General features: G+C 40.3%; 1 protein-coding gene and 1 long non-coding RNA gene across 5 annotated transcripts; one reads left to right on the top strand and one right to left on the bottom strand.

Annotated features, from left to right (window-relative positions):
* The first annotated feature begins 590 nt into the window (after window positions 1–590).
* On the top strand, window positions 591–9,747 carry LOC138192328 (uncharacterized). 3 transcript variants are annotated; one of them, XR_011177787.1, is made up of 4 exons: window positions 591–1,119; window positions 1,208–1,309; window positions 1,414–1,501; window positions 8,652–9,633. It is a non-coding gene; the product is annotated as an uncharacterized lncRNA (long non-coding RNA). The 3 variants fall into 3 exon arrangements; XR_011177788.1 differs by lacking the exons at window positions 1,414–1,501; window positions 8,652–9,633 and adding an exon at window positions 9,661–9,747 and having other exon boundaries at window positions 601–1,119; XR_011177786.1 differs by lacking the exon at window positions 1,414–1,501 and having other exon boundaries at window positions 601–1,119.
* cars1 (cysteinyl-tRNA synthetase 1) lies at window positions 1,738–23,293 on the bottom strand. Of its 2 annotated transcripts, XM_069139646.1 has the most exons (23): window positions 23,181–23,293; window positions 20,774–21,001; window positions 15,634–15,725; window positions 15,240–15,328; window positions 15,054–15,150; window positions 14,135–14,233; window positions 12,925–13,074; window positions 12,310–12,450; window positions 11,179–11,267; window positions 10,957–11,078; window positions 10,071–10,183; window positions 9,694–9,822; window positions 9,269–9,398; window positions 8,881–8,984; window positions 8,694–8,791; window positions 7,743–7,932; window positions 5,279–5,347; window positions 4,972–5,053; window positions 4,732–4,812; window positions 4,291–4,358; window positions 3,759–3,818; window positions 3,573–3,656; window positions 1,738–2,628 (listed from the first exon to the last, which is right to left on the bottom strand). In XM_069139646.1, the coding sequence occupies exons 1-23, from the start codon at window positions 23,206–23,208 to the stop codon at window positions 2,500–2,502; spliced, it is 2,472 nt and encodes an 823-aa protein (XP_068995747.1). In that variant the 5' UTR covers window positions 23,209–23,293; the 3' UTR covers window positions 1,738–2,499. The 2 variants fall into 2 exon arrangements, with proteins under 2 accessions (XP_068995747.1, XP_068995748.1); XM_069139647.1 differs by lacking the exon at window positions 20,774–21,001 and having other exon boundaries at window positions 23,181–23,291.
* Between the last annotated feature and the right edge of the window lie 7 nt (window positions 23,294–23,300).

A 23,300-nucleotide genomic window follows, 5' to 3' on the forward strand; every position in this document is an offset into this window, starting at 1 on the left:
CCGTCCGTCACCGATCCCCCGGTGACATGGACAGGGATACCCTAATTGGAAGCACGGGATATGAGGGAGAGGGGTTGGGGTGGGAGACCTGCCGGGGGATGGACCGTGCACCCCCTCTCGCCAGTTTATTCCAACGGGAGGATCAGTTCCCCTACCCCTAACCCTAAACCCTAAACCTAAACCAACCCTAACCCTAACCCATCCCTCTTCCCTAAAACCTAACCTATCCCTTTTCCCTAACCACCCTCCTACCACCCTACCCCAGAAACCTAAAACTTGAATTTTTTTTTTTTAAAAAGAAACCAAAGGAATTTGGAAAAATAGAAAAATTAGGAATTAAGATAATACTAAGAGTGGTTAAATAATTACAACAATTAGGATTAAAAAAGGAAAAAAAACCAAGGAGAAAAGCTATTTTTTTCCTCCAAAAGTTATGTGCCTCTCTGAAAAGGCATGTAATTAGGAGCCTTCTAAATAGACAGGGCTCTTGGCCAATGAGCAAAGAGCTCCACTAGGCCCACCCCTGCAGACAGAGGGAGACATATAAAAGATCAGCTGCAGAAGAGTCTGTCCTCTTTCCATTCTCTGTTGAGCTGAACACAGGAACAGACCTCACACAGCCAACAAGAAAGACCACTATCCTGATTTTATTGTGCCTTAGCCTGAAGAAGACTCATAGCAGTCGAAACGTCGCGACAGGCACGATATAATTTTTCAAAAAAAAAATTTAGATTTTTTTTTTTTTTCTTTCTTTTCTTTCAAAAAAACAAAATCTATATACTTACCTTACCCTACTTTCCCCCTAAATTTATTCCACCCCACTTACCTGATTTTATTTCCCTTCCCTTTATTCCTTTGGAATAAAACCCTTTTCTCCCTCCCCAACCACCATGAGCACAGCTCACTACGATTGGACCCTTGTCAGCCACCGGAAGGGACGAAACCATCCCCCGGCCAGGCCTCAGACAAATTACGGGCACGAAACGCACAACAGGAGTGGGTTTGGACTGGGAGACCCACCTGGAGGAAGGCCCGTGCTCCACCCTTCATCCGTTCGGATGGGGGGTTATTCTCACAGTGACCGGATCCGTCCAGGTGAGACTGAGCTCGTTGCAGCAGGTAGGTGATGGCGTCGTCCACTCACACATGAGGCTGTAAATGACTGACAATTCTCTTCCATAAAACTTAATTGATAATCTAACCACAGGTAGCAACTCACCTGGATAATCGACTTAATTGGGTAGAAACACCAGACGGAGATGGTCCCGGTGAGAACTTCTCCCTCGACAGCTGCCCTGCGGCTCAACAGGTAACTCTCACTTGCAATACTGCTAAATTCACTGGCTATCTCCTGGGAATCCCAAAATATCGTACTTTGCTCTAAATCGTGTCTGCCTCCTGCACCTGTTTTAGCTCTGCGGTCTCCGGTAGCTGAGGGTGTAGGAGGGGCTCAGCCACGTGCAACATCCAGGACGTTCACTCAGTGAGACGTTTAGGGAACGTATGTAAATTGGCCTACTGAAAATTACTTTGGTTACGTATAGACAGTCTGTGTTAAATTAATGTCATTTTAAAAGCATATAAAGGTCTTATTATGACAGCAGATGTATTGTTTGTATTCTATATTACAGTCACAGACTGTCTGTTCTGGAAAGATAGGCAGCTTAAGATATTTGTGTGATGTGCAGCATGCTTACTATCATAGGAAGTGATTACAAGTTATTCTTTATCAAGTAGTTGTTAAAAAGAAACATTTAATTGCAATTTTTGTTGATTTAATTCCCCTCCACCCCACAAAAAACACTTAAGAACTACACAAATTACATTAACATTTTTGTAAAAAGCCATCACAAAATCAAACCTTTTTAATCACAACAATCCCAAAAGACTGCAAAATCCTGGAGGGACTGATACTGATGTACATTTGAGTCATTAAAACAAGTTCACAAGGGATTTGACAATTTGCTGCTTTTAATTGACATATTTTTATAAACGTAGAGTATCTTTTGTTTTTAGACTATTGGTTGGATAAAAGACAGAATCTAAATACATCTGTTCGTTCAAAGAGAGATTGTATGACTTTTTTTAATACATTTTTTAAACTTGTATAAACAAAACAAACAATCCATAATGAAAATGAGTTTTGGTTGCAGCTCTGGTGCCTTCTGCCAAATCTGATCTCTGCTGTAAATAAAAGAAACTGACAGGTAACAAATTAAAGGAAAAAAAACTGAATATATTAAATGAGAAATGACTGTCGTTGGTTCCATAGGAGACACAGGACTCCCTAAATGGTTTGACAAATCTTTGATGAAGAAGTGGTGAAGTTGTTCTATTAGGTGTCAATTTTAGATAGATAAAAACAAAATCAATTTTGTGTTGTTTTCTGATCCAAAACATGATAAACAGGAGACAGAAGATGACGCAGCATCTGTGCCCTGAACATTTATTCTGCAGGTTTTTCTGTACATGGATGGATCAGACACTTTGTGAACACAATCAGTTGCCATTTTGGTTCATCTGAAGATACTCATTGTGTAATTTCTCCTGGGTCTCGTAGAGCTTGCGTAGTTTCTTGGCTTGACCTTTGCTGATCTCCTTCCCTTCAGCATCGTGAGTAGGGAAACCCTGTTAACAGCAAGAACACATGAGTCTTAAAGGTCCCATATTTTACACTTGTTTTATTTTCATTGTTAAAACTACACAAGAAGATATTTTTGTGGTTTTAAGAACCAAAAACTGTCTCAGTATAGTTTTCTATCCCCTCTTTTCAGCGTCTGTCTGCAGCTTTACCAACAGCAGGCCGTTTTGTGGCTGTGTCTTTAAGGGTCATTGGTATCAGTGATGCTCTCTTCTGATTGGCTGACTGTTTTGTGATTGACACACGCCCAGGCCAAACACAGGTCTTGTAGCTTGATAGCTCCACAACAAAATGACCAGTCCGTGTTTTCTTCCACATAAAAGGTTGGACGGTGGGCCGTGGTGAGGGCGGATATATGATGGCAGCATGAGTCTGTGACATCACAAACTTGCAGAATTTCAAACAGCACAGTTGCTGCATCCGTGCTGGGTGGACTGAGCATTGTAACACTTAAACAGCATTTATAGCATCTCAACCTGCTCTATAATCAAAGAGATCTGAATATATAGAACATGGGAGCATTTTTGTGAAGTTTTTCTGAATTTTATAGAAAACTTGTTAAAAGTAAATCACAAAACACACAAGCAGAAACATTAAGGAGACAAGTTCACACATTTTGTTTTGGTCTGAACTTTCTACTAATTTGTATGAAGGTATTTTTGTCTTTTTTTCAGCATAAAAGAACATTTTGAGAAAAATTGTCTTGCACTGGAATTAAAGATCAAGTTTGTAAGTAAAATGATATTCACTGATCATAAAATTATTTGGATTGCAAACACAGTTTTTGGGACTTTAAAATTTTGATTATTAAATCTGAGATTTTATTGAGTCACTAAAAGTGAATCAGACCTTTTTGTTTGTGACTCAAAAACTTTTGGTTTCAAGTAGAGTTGGACGTAATGTGTGGGACAAAAGTACATGAAGGACTTACCGCTTCGTCAAATTTGGAATATTTGTCTGTTTCAGTGAGAAACATTTCACATGGAGGAATCTGCATCTTGGCGAGTTTGGCCATCTGAAAACAGAAAAATAAAAGGGACATGTTAGTGAACACATTCATGATCAGACAAGCAAAAGAGGAGGACTAGCGCTCTGTATACGAAGCCATCAGACTGACCTCTTGTTCTTGTTTCTTCCTGGCTGCCTCCTCTTTCTGCTTTTTCTTCTCTTCTTCCATCTGTCAAAGAGGAAAACGATTGATTACCTCCAACCGGTCAAGTTGCAGTTTACATTCATGACCATATTGATATATGCAGAGAGAACTTTGAAGGAATTTCTCCAAAAAAACAGATTCTGATAGAACACAAAGTAGTTGTTGCCATGACAACAGATGATGCCCCAAATCTGGATGTTGCTGCAGAGTAGCAACAGATTCTAAAAGGTTGATGCTTCACACACATGTTGAACACGTAAACGGTTGGTATTTCGGAAGTACTCCGTTTACTTTTTTCTTGGTAAATCACAGCAGACAACTTTGATAGTTTCTGAAACCTGAACTGCAGCAGACTGGTGCCGATTTCAGGTGAGACATTACAAATGAGAGATTAGCCTCACAATCTAAAATTAGAGGAATCCTCAGAGATTTAAAGTAAATAAGCACCAAACAGAAAACCCATTGTATTTCTTTGTGTAATTAAGGGCTCTCTTACCTTCTTCTTCTCCTCCCTTTCCTTCAGTAATGTCTCCTTGTCCACCAGTTTCACCACAGTAGGCAGTCCTGCAACACATTCACTTGGTTTCATCGCTATACCAGTTTCTTTTGTTTCTGTCTCCTCTACACAAGAGCGCCGTAACAATCTTCTTTTTTTTTTAAACTTTTTATAGAGATAAGTACACAGTGTTGAATTCAGAAGAGCCTTGTGTGAAAGGGATCTTTTAATTAGTGTAATCATTACAATCTAAGTAATGGGAGGATTGGAACACAGGAGCCTGCTAGCTGCCCCCACCAGTGATTAATCATGTTTTAGTACAAACTGCACTAACAGAAGAGTTCAACAGAAGAAACCTTCTAAAAATTATTACCAAAACATTTCAAATTCATGTCATGAAGTCATTGTCAGGACAGAATTCCGACATTTACAAGCTTTTACCTTCATGATCTTCCAGTCGGACTCCATGTTCCGGTAACGTGTCGTCACGGACGACGTCGCAGAGCTGCAGCAACGCCGTCACTGAAGGAGTTAAAAAAAACAAAAAACAAAGCTTTAATTGCATCCTGAAGGGAAAACAGTTGACATATTTTCTCATTGGACAGGCGTGTGATATTTTCTGATTGGACACGCGTGTGATATCTTGAGCTGAGACTCAAAGTTTAAGATGCACTCTTTTACCTTTCTGCTCGCGGGCGATTTTGCGGACGGCCTCTCTGAAGTCCGACAGCACCGTGAGGTACGGCATCACCGTGCTCTCCAGCTGCAGAGATTTGAAGGGACATTTGTTTGTTAAAACTTCATCCAACATTTAAAATGACAGACGTTTAGTCAGTCAGTGCATTGAAATCCTAAAACAGCAAAATGAGGCCATTTGATGTCAAGTCTGCTAAAATCGATTCCTTAGAAAAATATGAATAAAAAGCACATTTGTCCTGATAATGGAGACGTAACAGACACATTTACACTGTAAACTGTGTTTACTTACGTCGACACTCTGACCCTGTCCTCCTACGGGGAAGCCGATGGGGTCGGATCCTTCCACTGCACCAAATATCTAGACGACAACAAAAGCTTCCTTTCAGTGGTTTATCACACACATCATTCACTGTTTACTTACTGGATATGAACCAGAATAAACAGTCATATTTAAATGATCAAAGTTCAAGCTTCATCTATAATAAATGAATCTACAGGAATACAGATCCCAACTATCACATTAAACCGATACAACTGACTCTTTATTGGTTCTGTTGTAAACCTTTGGTCAATGATGGACCAATAGAAGACAGGGAGCTCAGACTTACTGTCTGTAACAGTAAAACACTGAACAGGTCACCTTCAAGCAATCAGTGAAAACATGTTCAACCACAGACTGAATATAAAAGAGTTCGTAGCTTCAGGTCTGTAAAATGGTTCCGATCCAGAAGTGTCTTCAGCTGCAATACCAGCGAGTGCCACTAGAGGTCGGCTCCAAAAAGCCTCCGGCTCCATAGACTCCCATTCAACTTCTCTCATCAAATCCAAAGTGAATAAAATGTGTCCATCAGTTATCTCGGTGTTGTTAGCTAAAGTCACTCCTTCTTATTAGTTTTCTGGAGGTCCATCTGAAAATAATCCCTCATTCATTAGAAAAGAAGATTCAAGAAGACCTGTTTTTGGGGGCGTGTCTGTTTGATTGACAGGTCTGTGGTGCAGTCAGGTTACAGCTACAGCGTGGGCGGGACGTAGTATCGTCAGGTTTCCAATCAGATCGGTCAGATCCACCTCTGGCTCCTCCCCCAGCTCGTCCAAATATGGTCACTTCCTGCTCCAAACTGCTCCGAACTAGCAAGATGGTGACGGACAGAATCTGAACTGGAGGATTCATAACGTTCACAATCCAACGATGACATCACTGATGGTTGATGACATCACTGATGACTGACGGTTTGTTTAAACCTTTTTGACAGACACTCAAGCTGCCATCTAGTGGTTGCTACAGCGTTAGCGCCTTCATTCGAGAAGATGGATGTTTTTAAATTTCAAGGTCGCCTACTTGGGTTGCTGCATTTCTAAAGACACTACATCATCAAATCCCACAGAGGTAAGTTCTGATGTCCAAGATCATAATTCTCCCATCGTCACAGACCCTTTAATCAGAGAATTTACAGAGATGCATGCTCGGCCTCCTTTAAACCACAATAAGACGTCCTCTGTTTGTAATTCACCTTTAAAGAAGAGGAAGAAGGACGCACACCGACACATTCACTAGACTTTCATTGTGCGTTCTCTGAAAGAGAAGAGGAAGTCATGCCTGTCTTTTAAGGACTTGTCCTCCCAGTTGAGGAACACGTACTATTTATCCCATGAAGGGGCTGGACTTGTAATAATCCAGGTTTCAAGGTGTTTTTTTAGCTTGTGACCAAACCAGTGGCTCGGACCGATCAGCGCACTGAGGAACTACAAGCAGCTGTAGGTGTTGTAACAGCAAGAAGCAAGAAAAAAAAAAATCTGAAGAGTGCACAAATCTTTCTTACAAATATGGCAAAAATCCTCTGCTGACTAACTCCTGCGGTTTGTTGCCATTTGGTCTGACCTGCATATTCCACTGAAGACGCTCTGCTACGTCGTGCGCGCCGTGATTTTGTTCCGTCCTCTGCGTGGCTTCATCTCCACCGGGAGCTTTTCAGCAGCGTTTTGTCTGCCTGTTTTATCTTACTTCCTCACTTGGTCATGTGTCCTTGATTTCGTGGGTAAACTTGTTAAACAGTCTGTTGTGTGTTCATTGTCATTTCCTACTTTGTGCAGCAGACAAAGTTAAAACAGTCTGCTGTGTTTAAGTCATTAAAAACATGAATCCTCCTGTTTATTGTGTAACTATTTCACATACCGTGTCTGTACCAGCAGGAGGATCCATTTCTTCTTTAAACTGAGCGTGGGTTAGACGGTGATGTGATTTACGAGCGGGGATTTCTTTAGCGGAGCAGCTTGGCGACCTGCTCCTGGGCCGCGGTGCAGCCGCTAGGATGTGAAGCATCGACCTTAATGATGGAGATTCACCACGACAGCCGTGTTGGAGTCGGAACCAGTTGAAAATAGCCTTAAGGTGCTCTCCAATAACATGACATGGTTGATTGACCTGATTGGTTAAAGTAAGCCCCTGATAGACAGATGGTTCATCCAATCAGCTGCCATGTTTTTGAACTTTTCCAGTCAGTTTCTACAGACGGTGTCTCGGATGGTTCTCTTTAACTAATTATCTTAAGTTTGTGTAGAAGTGGAAAGGAAACAGATGTCAGTGCACCGGTATTTTTCCTCCTTTTGTGTAACGCTGTTCTGTAAATTTCTGAGTTTTATGCACAGAAATACTTGTATAACAATCTACAGAAGCAGAACAGACTCTTCATGGTTGTATACTTATGGAGAGAGCTGCCTGTTAGTGATGAAAACTGCAGCAGAAACACACTCACCTTCAGCATGTTGGTGAGGTACGCGGAGATACTTTCCACCAGCATGCGGTTGGGCCGCAGCTTGGCGCTCTTCCTGCTGGCGACGTAAGTGTTGCTCTGTCCGACCAGCACTCTCATCTCCTCCATGGCAGTGCGGGTGTCCACGTTGTCGCACAGAGCCTCATGGACGGCAGTCTTCCTGTTGTAGAAACTGGACGACACGAGAGACATTGAGCTTTTAGTTTCTGATGAGTTTGTTCCGGTTTAAACGCAGTGTGTCTGCAGATGAGTCGACCGGGAGGGTTCTTTTGGAACACAAGTGTATTTGGACTTTTCTGAATTAAAACCTTCACATATCTTGAGCTTGTGAGTTCTCAGTCACTCCAGGATTTACAAGTTTTTTTGTGATTGTTGCAATCAAAACATTTTGATTTTGTGGCATCTTTTCCCCCCAAACAATTGCGATTTCCTCAAAGGAATATTTCTTTAAGGAGTTTGTATGCAAATGTTTGGGCACCTTTGGGTAAATGACATATTTTGTTGATTTTTTAAAAATCAAAACAAGTAAACACAAACGCTACAGACACAAACGTTGATGCCGTTATATTTCATCAAGTTAAAAAACATAAAATGTGTAAAAGTCGGTACTCAGTAGCACCTATTCAGCAGCATGCAAATGTTTTTTTTCCTGTTGTGAAAAACGTAAATTGACTTATTACAATTATTGACCTTCAAAGTCCAAACGAGGCAATTAATGGTGAAGTAGAAGGGTGCCCAAATATCTGCACATGCCACAAGTACTGTTTCATCAAGTTTATGAAGTAAAAAGTAAAAAAGGTCATAAAGGCTCCTTTTTTAATGTATGAAAATGTCCTAATTTAGTTTTGAACTTTTCTATATGACTGTTATCTGATCGCTCTCATCTTTCAGCTAACACAGGTGTGTTCAGACGTCCCATCTCTGCCCCCTCACCAGTTGTTGAGCTCCACCTCTGCCGCCTCCCACTTCTCGAACTGACCGGTGACGTCGGTCGGAGCGCGTAGAATGTCTTTCACGTTGAGGAAGAACTCCTGTCAAATGAAATAATAAAAAACAGAAGATGAGTATAGAATAGAGACAGACATGAGGACTTACCTATTTGTCTTTTGTGGTGACCTACATTCATGAACTTCTCGTACTGGACGGCCGACTCCATCGTGTTGGAGGAGTAATCCAGGGTGTCTTTCCAGGAATGCATCAGGAAAGCCAGACGGAGCTGACGAGCTGCCGCCAGACAAAAAAACACAGGAAGTGATGAATATTTCTCATCTCAGAGTTTAACGTCTTTGCATCACAATCAGTACCTGATTTAGTTAAATGTTTAGGCTTTCAGTCCATTTACATCTAAATATCATCAAAGCTGTCAGTCAGTGACATAAATCTACAGCAGACATTACAGAAAAGTAGTTATTTGTTTTCCACTGACTGAAGGACATTAAGTTTGGAACGATTAAAATAAACCAGGTATCTCCAACATTAATGACATCCAGCAGCAGCAGAGGACTCACCTGTGTTCTTTTCTAGGGCGTCTTTAATGGTGATGAAATTCTTTAGAGACTTGGACATCTTGCAGCCCGCGATGGTCAGGTGACCGGTGTGCAGGAAGTAACGGACCCAGTAATCGTTCTCAAAGAAAGCCTGGCAGGGACAATAAAAATCAGCAGTGGTCACAAAATCATTAAACTCTTGTCCAAGAAGTGGCTTTAAATACGCTCCTGTGTTCTTATTTACTGTTCCTGTTTTATCTTAATGTTGTTTGGAGTTTTGTTCTTTAATGGCTCAAATGTTTCATGTCACTCTGATTGTTTGAGTTCTGTTGGGATACTGTGCACCACTTCTCTTGTATTTAAATGTGCTATAAAAGTAAAACGGACTTGACTTTGTTTACATTGTGTTTTAGTGTTTGTGAGAAAGACAGTGAAATGAACTGGACCTCGGACTGAGCCAACTCATTGTCGTGATGAGGGAATCGCAGATCGAACCCTCCTCCGTGGATGTCCATGGACTCTCCCAGGATGGAGCCAGCCATGGCCGAACATTCGATATGCCATCCAGGCCTTCCCTGTGACAACATATCAATGCATCACCTTTCAATTAAATGTCATTTATGTAGGATTTTTTAATTAAAGAACGACATTCTGATCATCAATTATCAAACAATTTGCAGATAAATTTTGTGGCAATCGATTCTTCTCCACGATTAATCACATCGACATTAAACCAATCCAACCTGATTTACATTTATTCTTTCTGGACAAAACACATACAACCATCCTTTCATGAAAGTTGTGCTCCCGTGTGAGCGCTCACCTTCCCCCATGGAGAGTCCCACGATGGCTCTCCGGGTTTGGAGGCTTTCCACAAGGCAAAGTCATTCTGGGACTTTTTCTCACTGAGTCTGTCGGCGGAGATGCTCAGGTCGCCTACAGAGAAAGAACACATGAAGGTAGTAACTGATCTTACCACGGCACTTAAAAATTACAATCAGCAAGGATCTTCAGAAGCTCCTCTTGTCTCATCATTAAAACACACGACATGCTGCCTCACCGCAACAACAGGAAGTGACGGGGTTTGTGGGTAATGTGGTCTTAAGATGGAATGAGGAACATGTTCAATGAGTTTTCTCCACTACCAGCTGGAAGAGACTGAACTTTGTTTTAGCGTTGAATGAATGTGATTTAAAAAGCATGTAAAGCTCTTATTTTGAAGGCAGCCTCTGTTGTATCCGACTGCTTTTTACAGCGAGTCCACTTTTAAGATTTTTTTTCTAACTTTGAGCCTCGTGGTTCTCTACGTTCAAAACAGAAATGAAAAAAGATTTCGGTGAAGTGCAGCGTGATTATTATCACAGGAAGTAATAGTTAAAAAAAAAAAAAAAAACTACAATTTTTTGAGAAAAGCTGCTGCAAAATCAACTATTTTTGATTGTAACAATAACTAAAAAAATATGGAGATTGTAAAACTTTCTAAAAACTCTTAATTGGTTAACCGATAATTTACATATGTACAGATTGTTTGGGGTCCTTATTTTGTGTTTATTTCATAATAAAGTAAAACTAAGTAAATTTATATTCAATAAAAAACATGATAACCAAATATAATAACCAGATGAGCAGTTAAATGAACAGATAAAAAATACTGATGGTGTTTAAGGCCAAACATTTTAGTTCCAATGATCCACGCGTTAAAAATGCACCTTCTCCTTCTTGTAAAGCTTTCTGATCTCCGACTGCCTCTGGAACCAGTTTGGCGTACGAGTGCTGCGGACTGGATTCAAACTTGGAGGTGTCAAAGTACACCGAGCCGTTCGACTCGTACCTGAAATCACCAGAGAACACAAGAACCTGAAAGTCAGAACAGCTGCAGCTGATAATCTGAGTGGAACGTGAGCTGTAACCACTGCTAGTTCCCTCCTCACCCGTAACCGTTGGAGACGATCTTCCTCACAAACTCCACGATCTCAGGCACATATTCACTGACCCGAGTCAGGACGTCAGGGGGAAGAACCTGAAAGACAGTTTATGCACAATAACAGCAGAGTAATAATGAATGAAAATCAGGTTTAAACAATATAACCCAACTCTACATCTTGGCTTAAAATCTACATTTGTATATATGAAAGCGCTGAGCTGGCACAATGTGACGAATACATTTTGCACTTCATAGCTGAAAGTGAGGACTGCTGGTGCACCGGTCAACTGATGATAAAACTTTATGACCGCAGTTACATGAAGGTCTATCAAAAACTTCTTCAGACTGTCCCTAACTTTAATGAGGAAGTATTCAGAGTGTCGTCTCTTCATCGTCATCATCACCGAGTTCACCACGTTAATGTGACCGCTGGTACGAGAACATTAGTGATGTCACCATGGAAACCTGAAACTGGAGCAGAGAACAATTCCAGTGAGTAGAGGGAGGGTTGGGAGAGACGATTGTGTTGTTGTGGATGAAAATCTTGTGTTGTCATGTTGGAGAAGCCTGTTGCCATGGCGATACAGTTCAGCTGGTTCTCAGTGAATCTTTCCTGTCAGACACCTCAGAAGGTCCCAGTACAACTCAGTGTTGAGTCTGACAACCAGCTAACAACAGAGGCGACGGAGCCTTCTCCATGTACCACTGGGTACACACCTTTTTGTAGCTGCTTTCAATGTTTGATTCATATTGTTTTTACTGTTATCAGCGGATTTTAATGTGACTGTTGTGTGATTTATACTTTTGTGTTGTCCTGATCATTTCAACCTGTAAGTGTCTTTGAGTATGTTGAAAAGCGCTATACAAATAAAATGTATTAGCTAACAAACAGCTAATTTTGCTAAAAACAGCTAAAATCAAATCTGCTGTTTCTGTGCTCCAGTTTCAGGTTTCCATGGTAACATCGCTAATGTTCTCGTACCAGCGGTCACGTTAACGTGGTGAACTCAGTGATGATGATGATGAGACGACGACACTCTGAATACTTCCTGATGGAGGTTGTTGGTCCTCCTGCTCCGTGCTGCACCAAACATCCCCACTAATGAGAAAAAACAAGAAGTTTCCTGTCTATGCTTACGTTCAGGGCCTCCATGTCTTTGTGGTACTCTCCCTCCCAGTATTTAGGGAGGATGGAGAAGATTGAATTTTCCGTGACTTGACTCCCAAACTGTTTGTCTAACCAGTCAGCCAGCAGGTCCTTGGAATTCTCCAGCAACACCTTGGAAACCAGACAATTAATATCTATCAGTCATGGCATGTAAGACATAAAGAGGAAACCTAAATCTGCGTATTAAAAAATAATCAGCAGAGATTTTCTGTATTTGAGTTTATTTAGTTGCATTTATTGTGTAATGCAGACACGTGTCCAACTCATGGACTTATAATACATCAAAAACACCGTGAAACATGAATAAGAACCAAAAGATAAATTCTTCCATTGTTCTTCTATCCTAAACTCTTCGTTTGGTTCATCTCTCATGTTACCACCTCTGTGTAAGAAAGATAATCACAAATCCTGAATATAAAACTCCAGAACGCCGAAATCAAGCCAGTAAAACTTCCTCCGTTTACCATCGTTGAGTCAGATCTCTTTAAAATAAAAACTAAACGGATTTACAGTTGACAAAGTGGTCATTAATAAGCACATTCTGATCTACCGTGACACAATACCACCTCATCTGCTCGGTCTCACCTGAGCCAGACGTTGGACATCCACGTCTGCTGCTTTGCTCTCCATCGCCACCTGCAGGGGCTGCAGAGCCACTGCGACGGCAGCGTCCAGCCGTTCCATCATCTGCTTCTTGTCTGGGTCTGTGGTCGAAGCCAACTGGGACTGAAAGGGCTAAAAGCAGCAGAAAGAACACATGAAAAGATAGAAACACCTTCCGGCTGGTCGGAGGCTTCCAGGCAGAGCTGAACTTTATCATCCAAACAGGATTATTTTAGGCTTCAGAGGATATTGATATTTAAAGTTGTGTTTACAATCTGCTGTGGAGCATCAAATGAAGTGACTTTTATTGACAGGTGAATCAGCCCCTGGAGGATTTTGTGGAAGTCTTCTGACAGCTGTGAGTTGAGAGTTTTACGTGATTTCTTAGCAGAAATATAGCTGGAATAGAAATACTTAAAGATATTTGAGTACTTTATTTATTTTCTTAACTTAAACAAGCACGGAGCTTAAAAATTCCCGAGTCATAAAAATGTTGTAGCTTTGCAGAACAGACTAAGAGGCGACATCTTCTGTCAAAATAAGAGCTTATTCAACACATACTGAATACTAAAAAGCAAAGTGCAGTCTGTTACAGCTGGAAGGTTGAATAAACTCATGTATGATCAGACTAACGCAGCCAAATGTGACGGGAAGAAGCCTGATTCTCATGATAACACCACATTTCCCATGAACCCTGCCACTTCCTGTTAGGTGGTTTGTTTTAATAATGAGATAAGAGGTTGAAGAACTGCTGACAGCATATGAGGAGATAAAGCAGCTATTATTTTGAAAGGTTTACTTTCCTCACAGCTTCTATTGAGTAACTTCACTCCACACACATTACAGCTCAGTTACATGAGTGTTGCTGTGAATTTACCAAGTACAAAATGGAGGTGAATGTAGTTGGTATCACTTCAACCTTCGAGTGAAACAAGTGTGTTTCTCTGCCAAACATGGAATTCAGAAAAATAACTTTCATCTGAGAACAATAAGCAAGATTATTAAAAACGACAGAGTAACTCACTGTGGCAGAATTGGACCTTTAACTTTGATCCAAAGCAAAGACCGAACGTTTAAATTATTTCTATTAACACATTTTTGCCCATAACTGCATGAAGAAACAGACAAATTGTCCCTAATTCTTCCCACAGAGGTTTTTTCTATCGACGGCTCATTGTGTGTTTTGTCTCACCCCTCTGGCACTCAGGACGTCCTGCAGGATCTGAGCAGCTCCTGGCTGCTTCTCCTTGTACTGGTCCAGCAGGTAGTTCTGACGTGCCCGTTTAATGATCTGAAAGAAAATAAATAAAACACAACAATATAAAAACATGACCATCATGATTGCTGAATATAAATGTCAAAATCACTGCTGATGTCTGTCAGCTGATCACGAATCAGTTTTAAAGTGAGCTCTGCAGTACGGCTGCTTATATGTGTGCGTAGATGCAACTTAACCAACCGATTTATCATTTAATTTCATTCTATCACAAATTCTCAAATTATAATAATACTTGGTAAATTTTTGAATTAAATCTTTTACTACAAGCAAGAAAATAATTTTATTTTTGATGTCAAGTGAAAGTCTGATGTTGTGATGACAACAAACAGACTGGGAAAGATAATTGATTTGATACGAGGCTTCTGTACTTTTACCACATTACATTTAAGACTTTTAATAAAATATAGGATGAACTGATTATGACTGTTAAAGTAATAAAGATATGGTTGATAATATGGTTTATTAGTTACCAAATGCGTTCAATTATCGATATTTCTTCCACATTTTTACTGTACGTGCCAGCAGTATATAAAATAATTCCTGATGATATAATTAATGAATCACTTAACACAACAAAAACTTGCATAAATTTATAAAAAAATGTTTTTTATCTCCACATATATATATTTTCTACATGATCAGATGTCTGGAACAATTTTACAAGAGATTTTTCAGCCACTTTTTGCTGTAAAAACATTTTTCTGGATTAAAATGAAAAAAAAAACCTCAAATCTGAAACTGAATCAAAGTTCTTTAAACTTTGTGAGACCCACAGAATGTGAAAATATGTATATTAATCAGTTTATGTGAAGAAGTCATGACTCATACGTACTTTGTCATCGATGTCAGTGATGTTGATGCAGTAGAGGACGTCGTACTTGAAGTAGTCCCTCAGTATCCTCCGCAGAATATCGAAGGATATGTAGGATCTGCACGGAGACGCAGGTTATACGTTAACAGACTGTTGAACTCAACATACAGGGATGACATGAGGGTAATTTAGCTTCAATCTGTTTACCTGGCGTGTCCCATGTGAGAGGCGTCGTACACTGTCGGTCCACAGCAGTACCAAGTTACTGTGTTCCCTTTCTGGGGAACAAACGGCTCCTGAAACATGAAGATGAAGGACTTTAACCAGCTCAAACTTAAATATATCATCTGTACCATACTGGAGGCAGCATTCACTTCAAATCAACTGTGATAATCAACATGAAAACTACATCGTCATATTACAGCAAATTAGGTTTCATTCTTGAAGTTCAGCTTTCAGTTTGTAGTTTTAGCTCCCACAGGTAAAAGAAAAAAGTCAGGGGGTTTATTGTTTCAGAGCCGATTTACGAATTTGTACAAAGAATCACTAAGTTTAACATTCGTCTCTTTATCTATTTTCTATTAATTAATTTCTGACCCACCTTTGCTCTTGTCAGGCTGTTGTAGAGCCGAAGCTGGGGAACATTGGTTCCTGCTGGAGGCGACCACGGAGGCTGAACCCGCTTCCCTTTCACTGGAAACAAAGGGTGAGAAAAAGAAAAAAAATTCCGATTTTTAACATCATGAAACTAAATGTTTCAGTTCTGCAATTCAACATTTTTTTACCCTCACATGACAAGAATTTAAATCCACCTGTGTGTAGCATCTTAAAACACATGCTTTGGCGACCTCTAGTGGTGCAGACACTGAACCAGTCATCACAAGTATCAACTCATTGGTTGTTTTTTGACAAAAAGGGCTTTAATTAGAATTTTCAGTCCAAAAAAGACCAACAGTGAAAATGCTTCTATTAAGTATAAACTTTGAATTTAATACAAAATTTCACACTTCATTGAAAATATGAGCAGAACAATTTCAGTGAAACCTCGTAACATTTGGAGTCTTTTTTCCCATCACGCACTGTGAAATTGGAGTTTCTGTATTTAGTAAATTGTGTCTCTGAGATCAGAGCTTGATGTATTGATCTTCTGATTGTCTGATCACTTTTGGTTCTTTGGATCCAGCTCATCCAGTTCCAACAGGGTGTTTTAGAACTCCATGCTGTGCCCCTTTAGAAGCCTTCAGTCCAGCCATGATGTGATGCTGAGAAAGAAACTCTTTTCAGAATAAAAACCGGACTCGTTTCCCCCCGTCACAATGCTGCCGAGTGTTCAGATGAAACTGGAGGAACAGTCGTGTTTCTAACCAGTGAGGGATCATAACTAGGCATATTTACTCAAATGCTGTACTTAAGTACAATATTTTCTGATAAAAATGAAGGTTTAGATGCTCCTTTATCTCATACTTTTGAAGCAAAGTAAACTATTTTAAAGTCCTTTTGGATTCGCTGGAAAATATCTAGTTTTTCTGAACTTTTTAGAGATACATGTTTTTCATAGAACAGAAACAATACAAACATATGATGATCGTATAGAGTATGATCCATTACAGTAGATTAAACTAACCAATAGGAGAAAGAGTAGTTCAAATAGGCACAACCTTAATTACCTACAGTAGTACAATGCTCATTACTGCAGCAGTAAATATCAGATACTTAAAGACTTCAAGAAATTTTCTAATAGGTGATTAATTGAAGTTGATTTTTTTTTTTTGTTCAATAAAAAGTAAAAAAAAGAAAAATATTCGGTTTCCTAACATAAAGACAACAAAGAAATGTTTAAAATGGGAAGCTGTAAACTGTATTAACTGACAATAAAAACTGTTCTTGATACTTTTTCTGTTAAATGACTTCCTGTTTTAGTTCAGTTCACTGAGGCTGCACAATGAAAGCAGTCAACATACAACAAAATGACCAATAATTTATTCATATCTTTTAAAACGTCACAAAAAGCAGCTGAAGTCAGGCATTCACTGTAGGATTTTTCACAACTGTAGAAAATATTACGATAACCACAAAGCTGTGGACTCAAGTTTCCTCTTTTCCAAAGTGATCAACACTTTACTGAAAATAAGGAAAAAAAATACTGAAACATCTCTGCTCCCTGCAGCCTCATTTTAACTCTCCATCTGTTCAAAATATACGTTAATTCTCCGTCTGTTAGAAATATATTTTAATTCTCCATCTGTGGTCTGATGTGACAGGGTATTAGACTGGTTTTAGACTGGTTTTAGAACTGTACTTCCTGTGCAGTTCAGCTGCTCCCTACAGCCCCACAGGACAGCTGTTCTGTTGTAGATTATTTCTTTTGATTATTCAGAGGACGTCAGCTGAAAATAAAGTGACAATAAAGTAAAACAAATATATAATGTTCAATCTTTATCAAGAAAGTCCTTCAGTCAGTGTTTCGCCACAAACAATGATGCTCAGAAAAGACAATACCAACAGACAGACAAAGACACGATGACCATGACTAAGAGTGAAACTGATTCTATGTTCCTGCAACAAGAGTCAAAATGAAACCGTTTGTTTTCTCCAATTTATGTGACTAACAGTGAAAATGAAAGAAAATCAAGACGAAGCCGAGAGATAATGAAGCCATATATAGAGATTAGTGAGGTCTGAGCACAACGTGACCTCCAGAAGAAGAGAGAGATGGAAAAAGAAATTATACGCGTTTGTCCTGCTGGTCTCTAAAGATGCAGTAAAAACCAGCGAAAGACTCAAACCAGGGACAAAGAAGTTACATGTGTTAAACTCTGAGGCTGTTTTATATTTAACCAGAAAACTGCAACTAGAAACATGGTCAGAGTTGTAGCTACATTTATAATTCATTTTGTACCTCCAAGGAATAATTACCAATAAATATAACATTAATTACAAATGCAGTTTATCATAATAAATATCTGTAAAAGCTTTTGTCTCCATAGGTTGAGCTAAAATAATAATAATTATAATTTCAAAAGGGCATCATCACTCCCTGTGAACCAACCTAGAGTTCATCATAGCACAGAAACAGCTCTGGTGAAAGTTACTAACAACCTTTTATTAGCCTCAGATAATGGACTCGTCTCTGTACTTGTTCTTCTGGACCTCAGTGCTGCTTTTGACACGACTGATCATACGATCTTATTACAGAGATTAGAAGACGTTACGAGGATTAAAGGAACTGCATTAGACTGGTTCAAATCCTACTTATCAGATAGATTCCAGTTTTTCCATGTCAACAATGAGTCTTCCAGACAAACAAGAGTTAATTATGGAGTTCCACAAGGCTCAGTGTCAGACCCAATACTTTTTACTTTGTACATGCTTCCATTAGGAGATGTCATCAGGAAGCACTGCATCAACTTCCATTGTTATGCAGATGACACTCAGCTATATCTTTCTATAAAACCAGATGAAACTAATCAGTTAGTAAAACTTGAAGCCTGTCTAAAAGACATAAAGGCCTGGATGACCAAAAACTTCCTGCTTCTAAATTCAGACAAAACAGAAGTTCTTGTACTTGGTCCTAAACACCTCAGAAACTCTTTCTGTAATCACTTAGTTACTCTAGATGACGTTGTCTTGGCCTCCAGCAAAACTGTGAGGAACCTTGGAGTCATCTTTGATGAGGATTTGTCCTTTAGACACCATATAAAGCAAATCTCCGGAATTGCGTCCTTTTATCGACATAATATTAATAAAATCAGGAAAATCCTTCCTCAGCATGATGCAGAAAAACTCATTCATGCATTTGTTACTTCTAGACTAGATTATTGTAATTCCTTGTTGTTAGGATGTCCAAATTACTCATTAAAAACCTGCAGCTGATCCAAAATGCTGCAGCAAGAGTACTGACGGGATTTATCAAGAGAGATCATATTTCTCCAGTTTTATCTTCTCTTCACTGGCTTCCTGTGAAATCAAGAATAGAATTTGAAATTCTCTTGATGACTTACAAAGCTCTACATGACCAGGCTCCATCATATCTTAGAGATCTTATAGAACCATATAATCCCAGCAGAGCACTTCTCTCTCAGTACGCTGGTCTACTTGTGGTTCCTAGAGTTTCCAGAAGTAGAATGGGAGGCGGAGCTTCAGTTTTCAGGCTCCTCCCCTGTGGAACCAGCTCCCAGTTTGTGTTGGAGGGGCAGAAACCCTCTCTAGCTTTAAGATTAGACTCAAAACGTTCCTTTTTGATAAAGCCTATAGTTAGGGCTGGCTCAGGTAGACCTGAACCAACCCTTAGTTATGCTGTTATAGGCCGAGGCTGCTGGAGGACCTCGTTACATGCTGAGCTTCTTTTCTTTCCTCCTACTCTTTAACTGACTCATACTTCACCATCTTTTTCTCTCCCATAGTTTCTTCTTATTATCTGTTGTCTCCATTCAGTTCCTTCGCTCGTATAGTTTCTGTTCTTTCTTTTCCAGATGTCCCGTCATGGAGCTGCATGTCTCTGCTCTGCGCTTGTCGTCTCCACCAACAGTTCTTCTCTTGTATCTCTATGCTGTCCTTTTCTCTCTCTGCTCTCCTCTCACCCCAACCGGTCGAGGCAGATGGCTGCCCACCTCTGATCCTGGTTCTGTTAACAGATGCTCCGCCCACTTCTGAGCCTGGTTCTGTTAACAGATGCTCCGCCCACCTCTGAGCCTGGTTCTGTTAACAGATGCTCCGCCCACCTCTGATCCTGGTTCTGTTAACAGATGCTCCGCCCACCCCTGATCCTGGTTCTGTTAACAGATGCTGCGCCCACCTCTGAGCCTGGTTCTGTTAACAGAGGCTCCGCCCACCTCTGATCCTGGTTCTGTTGGAGGTTTCTTCCTGTTAAAGGGAGTTTTTCTTCCCTCTGTTGGAGGTTTTTCTCTCTTAAAGAGGAAGTTTTTTTCCTCCTAGACTAAGTGGGAATTGTTGAATTGTTGGTTTCTCTGTATAATATTGTAAAGTCTTGCTGTAAGGACTTTAATGTGTTAAGTGCCATGAAATAACCTGTGTTGTCATTTGGCGCTATATAAATAAAATGAATTGAATCGAATTGAACCTGATCTCACTGGATGATGCAACAACTCAGTGAAACTGAAAATGAACCACTGAATTAAAATAAATCAAATATAATTGAACAAAAAACATCCCAGAAATGACAGCTGCAGTGATGTTTTTAATTATTCAGAGTACGTCAGCTGAGTAGGCGGTCCTTCAATGCGGTCCAGGAGACATTCCTGTCCACAGTGATTAAAGACTGAGGACACGTGTCCCAGACCACCTCTGAATGTGTCTGAGCAGATCATATCTCTGGGTCCTGGGTTTATTCACACCTGAGCTGACCACCTGTGATCGGATCACCCAGGTGTGACGTCAGATGTGAGGAGGCTCACAAACACACGTTGTTTTCTCGTTCCTGCCAGGAAGGATGTCTGATTCGCACACTTTTCTGAAGGGCTGCTGAAGCTGCAGGTTTTCTGTGAGTGCATTTCTACCAGCTGTTGCCTCTTTGTTTGAACAGTGATAAACTGACCCTTCAGCTGAAGGCGACACACTATGTTGGCAGGAAAAGTGAGAGCTAAATTTGACTTCCAGTTCTGCTTCATGCGTGTCAGTGTTTGCAGAGCGGCAGCTGCTTTTAGCGGTGCCTGCGGGATCTACGACGGCCTCCGCTGTACCTCGATCATCTAGCCTGTTCATGCCTTCAACTGTCTACTCACTGCTGCTGTCTGGGTTGAGGTCCTGCTGCAGGGCTGCTATGTGTCTGTACCAGCGCAGAGCGTGGACGTGTTGCGGATCTGGGGGCCTGCACAGGAGCCTAAAGGCTTTCTGGTCGGCCTGGGAGGGGCTGAACCCAGCCAGGTAGCTGCGAGAGGTTAGGTAGTCATTCAGGGCCGCCGCCAGCGCGGCCTCCTCATCTATCTGTAGCAAGAAGCCAAACTCAAAGGCTGCAGAAACAAGAGGGCAAATGATCGCAGAGAATTACAGATGGGGCAGCAACAGCCTGACAAAACACCAACAACAGCAGCAAAGAGTTTCCTGTGGGTGGGTAGGGGTGGGGGGCGCTCACAGTCAAGAACTGCATTAGAGAGTCAGCAAATGTCCAGCTCAATTTACATCACAGGGAAACTGAAATCATCCAAATTATCTGACACTAATTCTTGGTTTCCCCAAACATCACAGTAACATGTTCAACCTTTGATTTAAGAGCATAAAGACGTTCCAGCTGAGTGTATTTACTCTGAGATACTCCTCAGTGTTCTGTTAGGACTTCAGAGAAGAGCACAATTTAAAATGACGTTTTGTAGGCAGTGAGTAACTACTTAGATGGAAGAGGATTAGATTAAATAATTAAAGCACAAAATGAATGTAACTGCAATGTGTTACTGAGAAAAGGTGTGTAATTCTATTACAGTTAATTACTATTCAAAATGTTGATTCTAGACAAATTTTTATCTGAAATCAGGGAGAAGTTTCTGTGTAGAAAATTCCTTCTGTTGCTTTGCATGTTTTCTCCGAGCAGGAATGTTTTCCGTCTACATCCAGACAGGCTCATTATATTTGGCAGTAGGAGCGCCACTTTGGTTCCTTGTTTTTGATTAGTTCTCTTGTTTGAATATTCACCGCCTCTCATCAGCCAATCACATCAATACGCACTGCTCTCAGCAACCGGGCCGAACAGGCAGAGGCAGTCGGCCATGTCGTCGGACGAGAACAGGGAACCCTAACGTGAAAACAGACTCGTGAAATATCACAGAGAAACAACTGAAAATAAAGTGACAATAAAGTAAAACAAATATATAATGTTCAATCTTTACCAAGAAAGTCCTTCAGTCAGTGTTTCGCCACAAACAATGATGCTCAGAAAAGACAATACCAACAGACAGACAAAGACACGATGACCATGACTAAGAGTGAAACTGATTCTATGTTCCTGCAACAAGAGTCAAAATGAAACCGTTTGTTTTCTCCAATTTATGTGACTAACAGTGAAAATGAAAGAAAATCAAGACGAAGCCGAGAGATAATGAAGCCATATATAGAGATTAGTGAGGTCTGAGCACAACGTGACCTCCAGAAGAAGAGAGAGATGGAAAAAGAAATGATACACGTTTGTCCTGCTGGTCTCTAAAGATGCAGTAAAAACCAGCGAAAGACTCAAACCAGGGACAAAGAAGTTACATGTGTTAAACTCTGAGGCTGTTTTATATTTAACCAGAAAACTGCAACTAGAAACATGGTCAGAGTTGTAGCTACATTTATAATTCATTTTGTACCTCCAAGGAATAATTACCAATAAATATAACATTAATTACAAATGCAGTTTATCATAATAAATATCTGTAAAAGCTTTTGTCTCCATAGGTTGAGCTAAAATAATAATAATTATAATTTCAAAAGGGCATCATCACTCCCTCTGAACCAACCTGATCTCACTGGATGATGCAACAACTCAGTGAAACTGAAAATGAACCACTGAATTAAAATAAATAAAATATAATTGAACAAAAAACATCCCAGAAATGACAGCTGCAGTGATGTTTTTAATGTTTCCTGGAAATGTCTGCAGTCAACTAGGATATAACATCTGCCCAGATGTGAACACCACTGTCATGATGACCTGTGTGAGATGAGGTGCAGAATACAACATTAAATATTTGGTGTTCTGAGTATTTCAAACCCTGTTTTGTTTTATTCTCGTGGTAATATGGGAAGCACATGTTGAATTCTAGTTCAAAGAAGAGTACCACACGTTTCCTTTAGGAAAACACGCCAAACCAAAGTCTATTTAAAATTCTACAAAGAATTATAACGGTCCACATTTTAGTTACTTAATAAAACGCTGCTTCACTGAAAAAAATGTGCTTAAGTAAAGGCTGTTCTTCAGTCCAGAAAAACTGCTGAATCGTATTTATGGACCTGTGTGTCTTTGTGGAGACACGATGCTCCGTTTACTATCCGCTTAAACAGGCGCATTTCTAAAGGGACTTCGGCTTGTCGTTCCCTGACAGGGTTACCTGAAGCTCGCTGATTAGCTGTGGCAGTTCGTCAAAACACGTTCAATGTTGCTGTCAACACCTCCTCGGTGGTTTTGAAACGGTGAAAAACAAACATTAGTGACTGTACCTGGCTCTGCTGAGGTCGACATGTCCATAGTGCTGGATGGCTGGATGCTGATGCAACAATAACGTGTCCGGAAGAAGAACCAGTGCACTAAATGCTAACGGTAGGAACAGGAACGAATGC

Source organism: Embiotoca jacksoni, unplaced genomic scaffold (genome assembly GCF_022577435.1).
Source record: "Embiotoca jacksoni isolate LCO1_2020_lvr unplaced genomic scaffold, fEmbJac1.0.p SCAF_84, whole genome shotgun sequence".
NCBI lineage: Eukaryota > Metazoa > Chordata > Actinopteri > Embiotocidae > Embiotoca > Embiotoca jacksoni.

Excerpts from the sequence above, each read along its gene's own strand:
- cars1 (XM_069139646.1), bottom strand. The coding sequence starts at position 23,208 with ATGGACATGTCGACCTCAGCAGAGCCAG. Across the intron at positions 5,348-7,742 it reads ACCTCACCAACATGCTGAAG|ATATTTGGTGCAGTGGAAGG; the intron begins GTGAGTGTGTTT and ends GTTGTCGTCTAG. Across the intron at positions 4,359-4,731 it reads CCGACTGGAAGATCATGAAG|GACTGCCTACTGTGGTGAAA; the intron begins GTAAAAGCTTGT and ends AATGTGTTGCAG.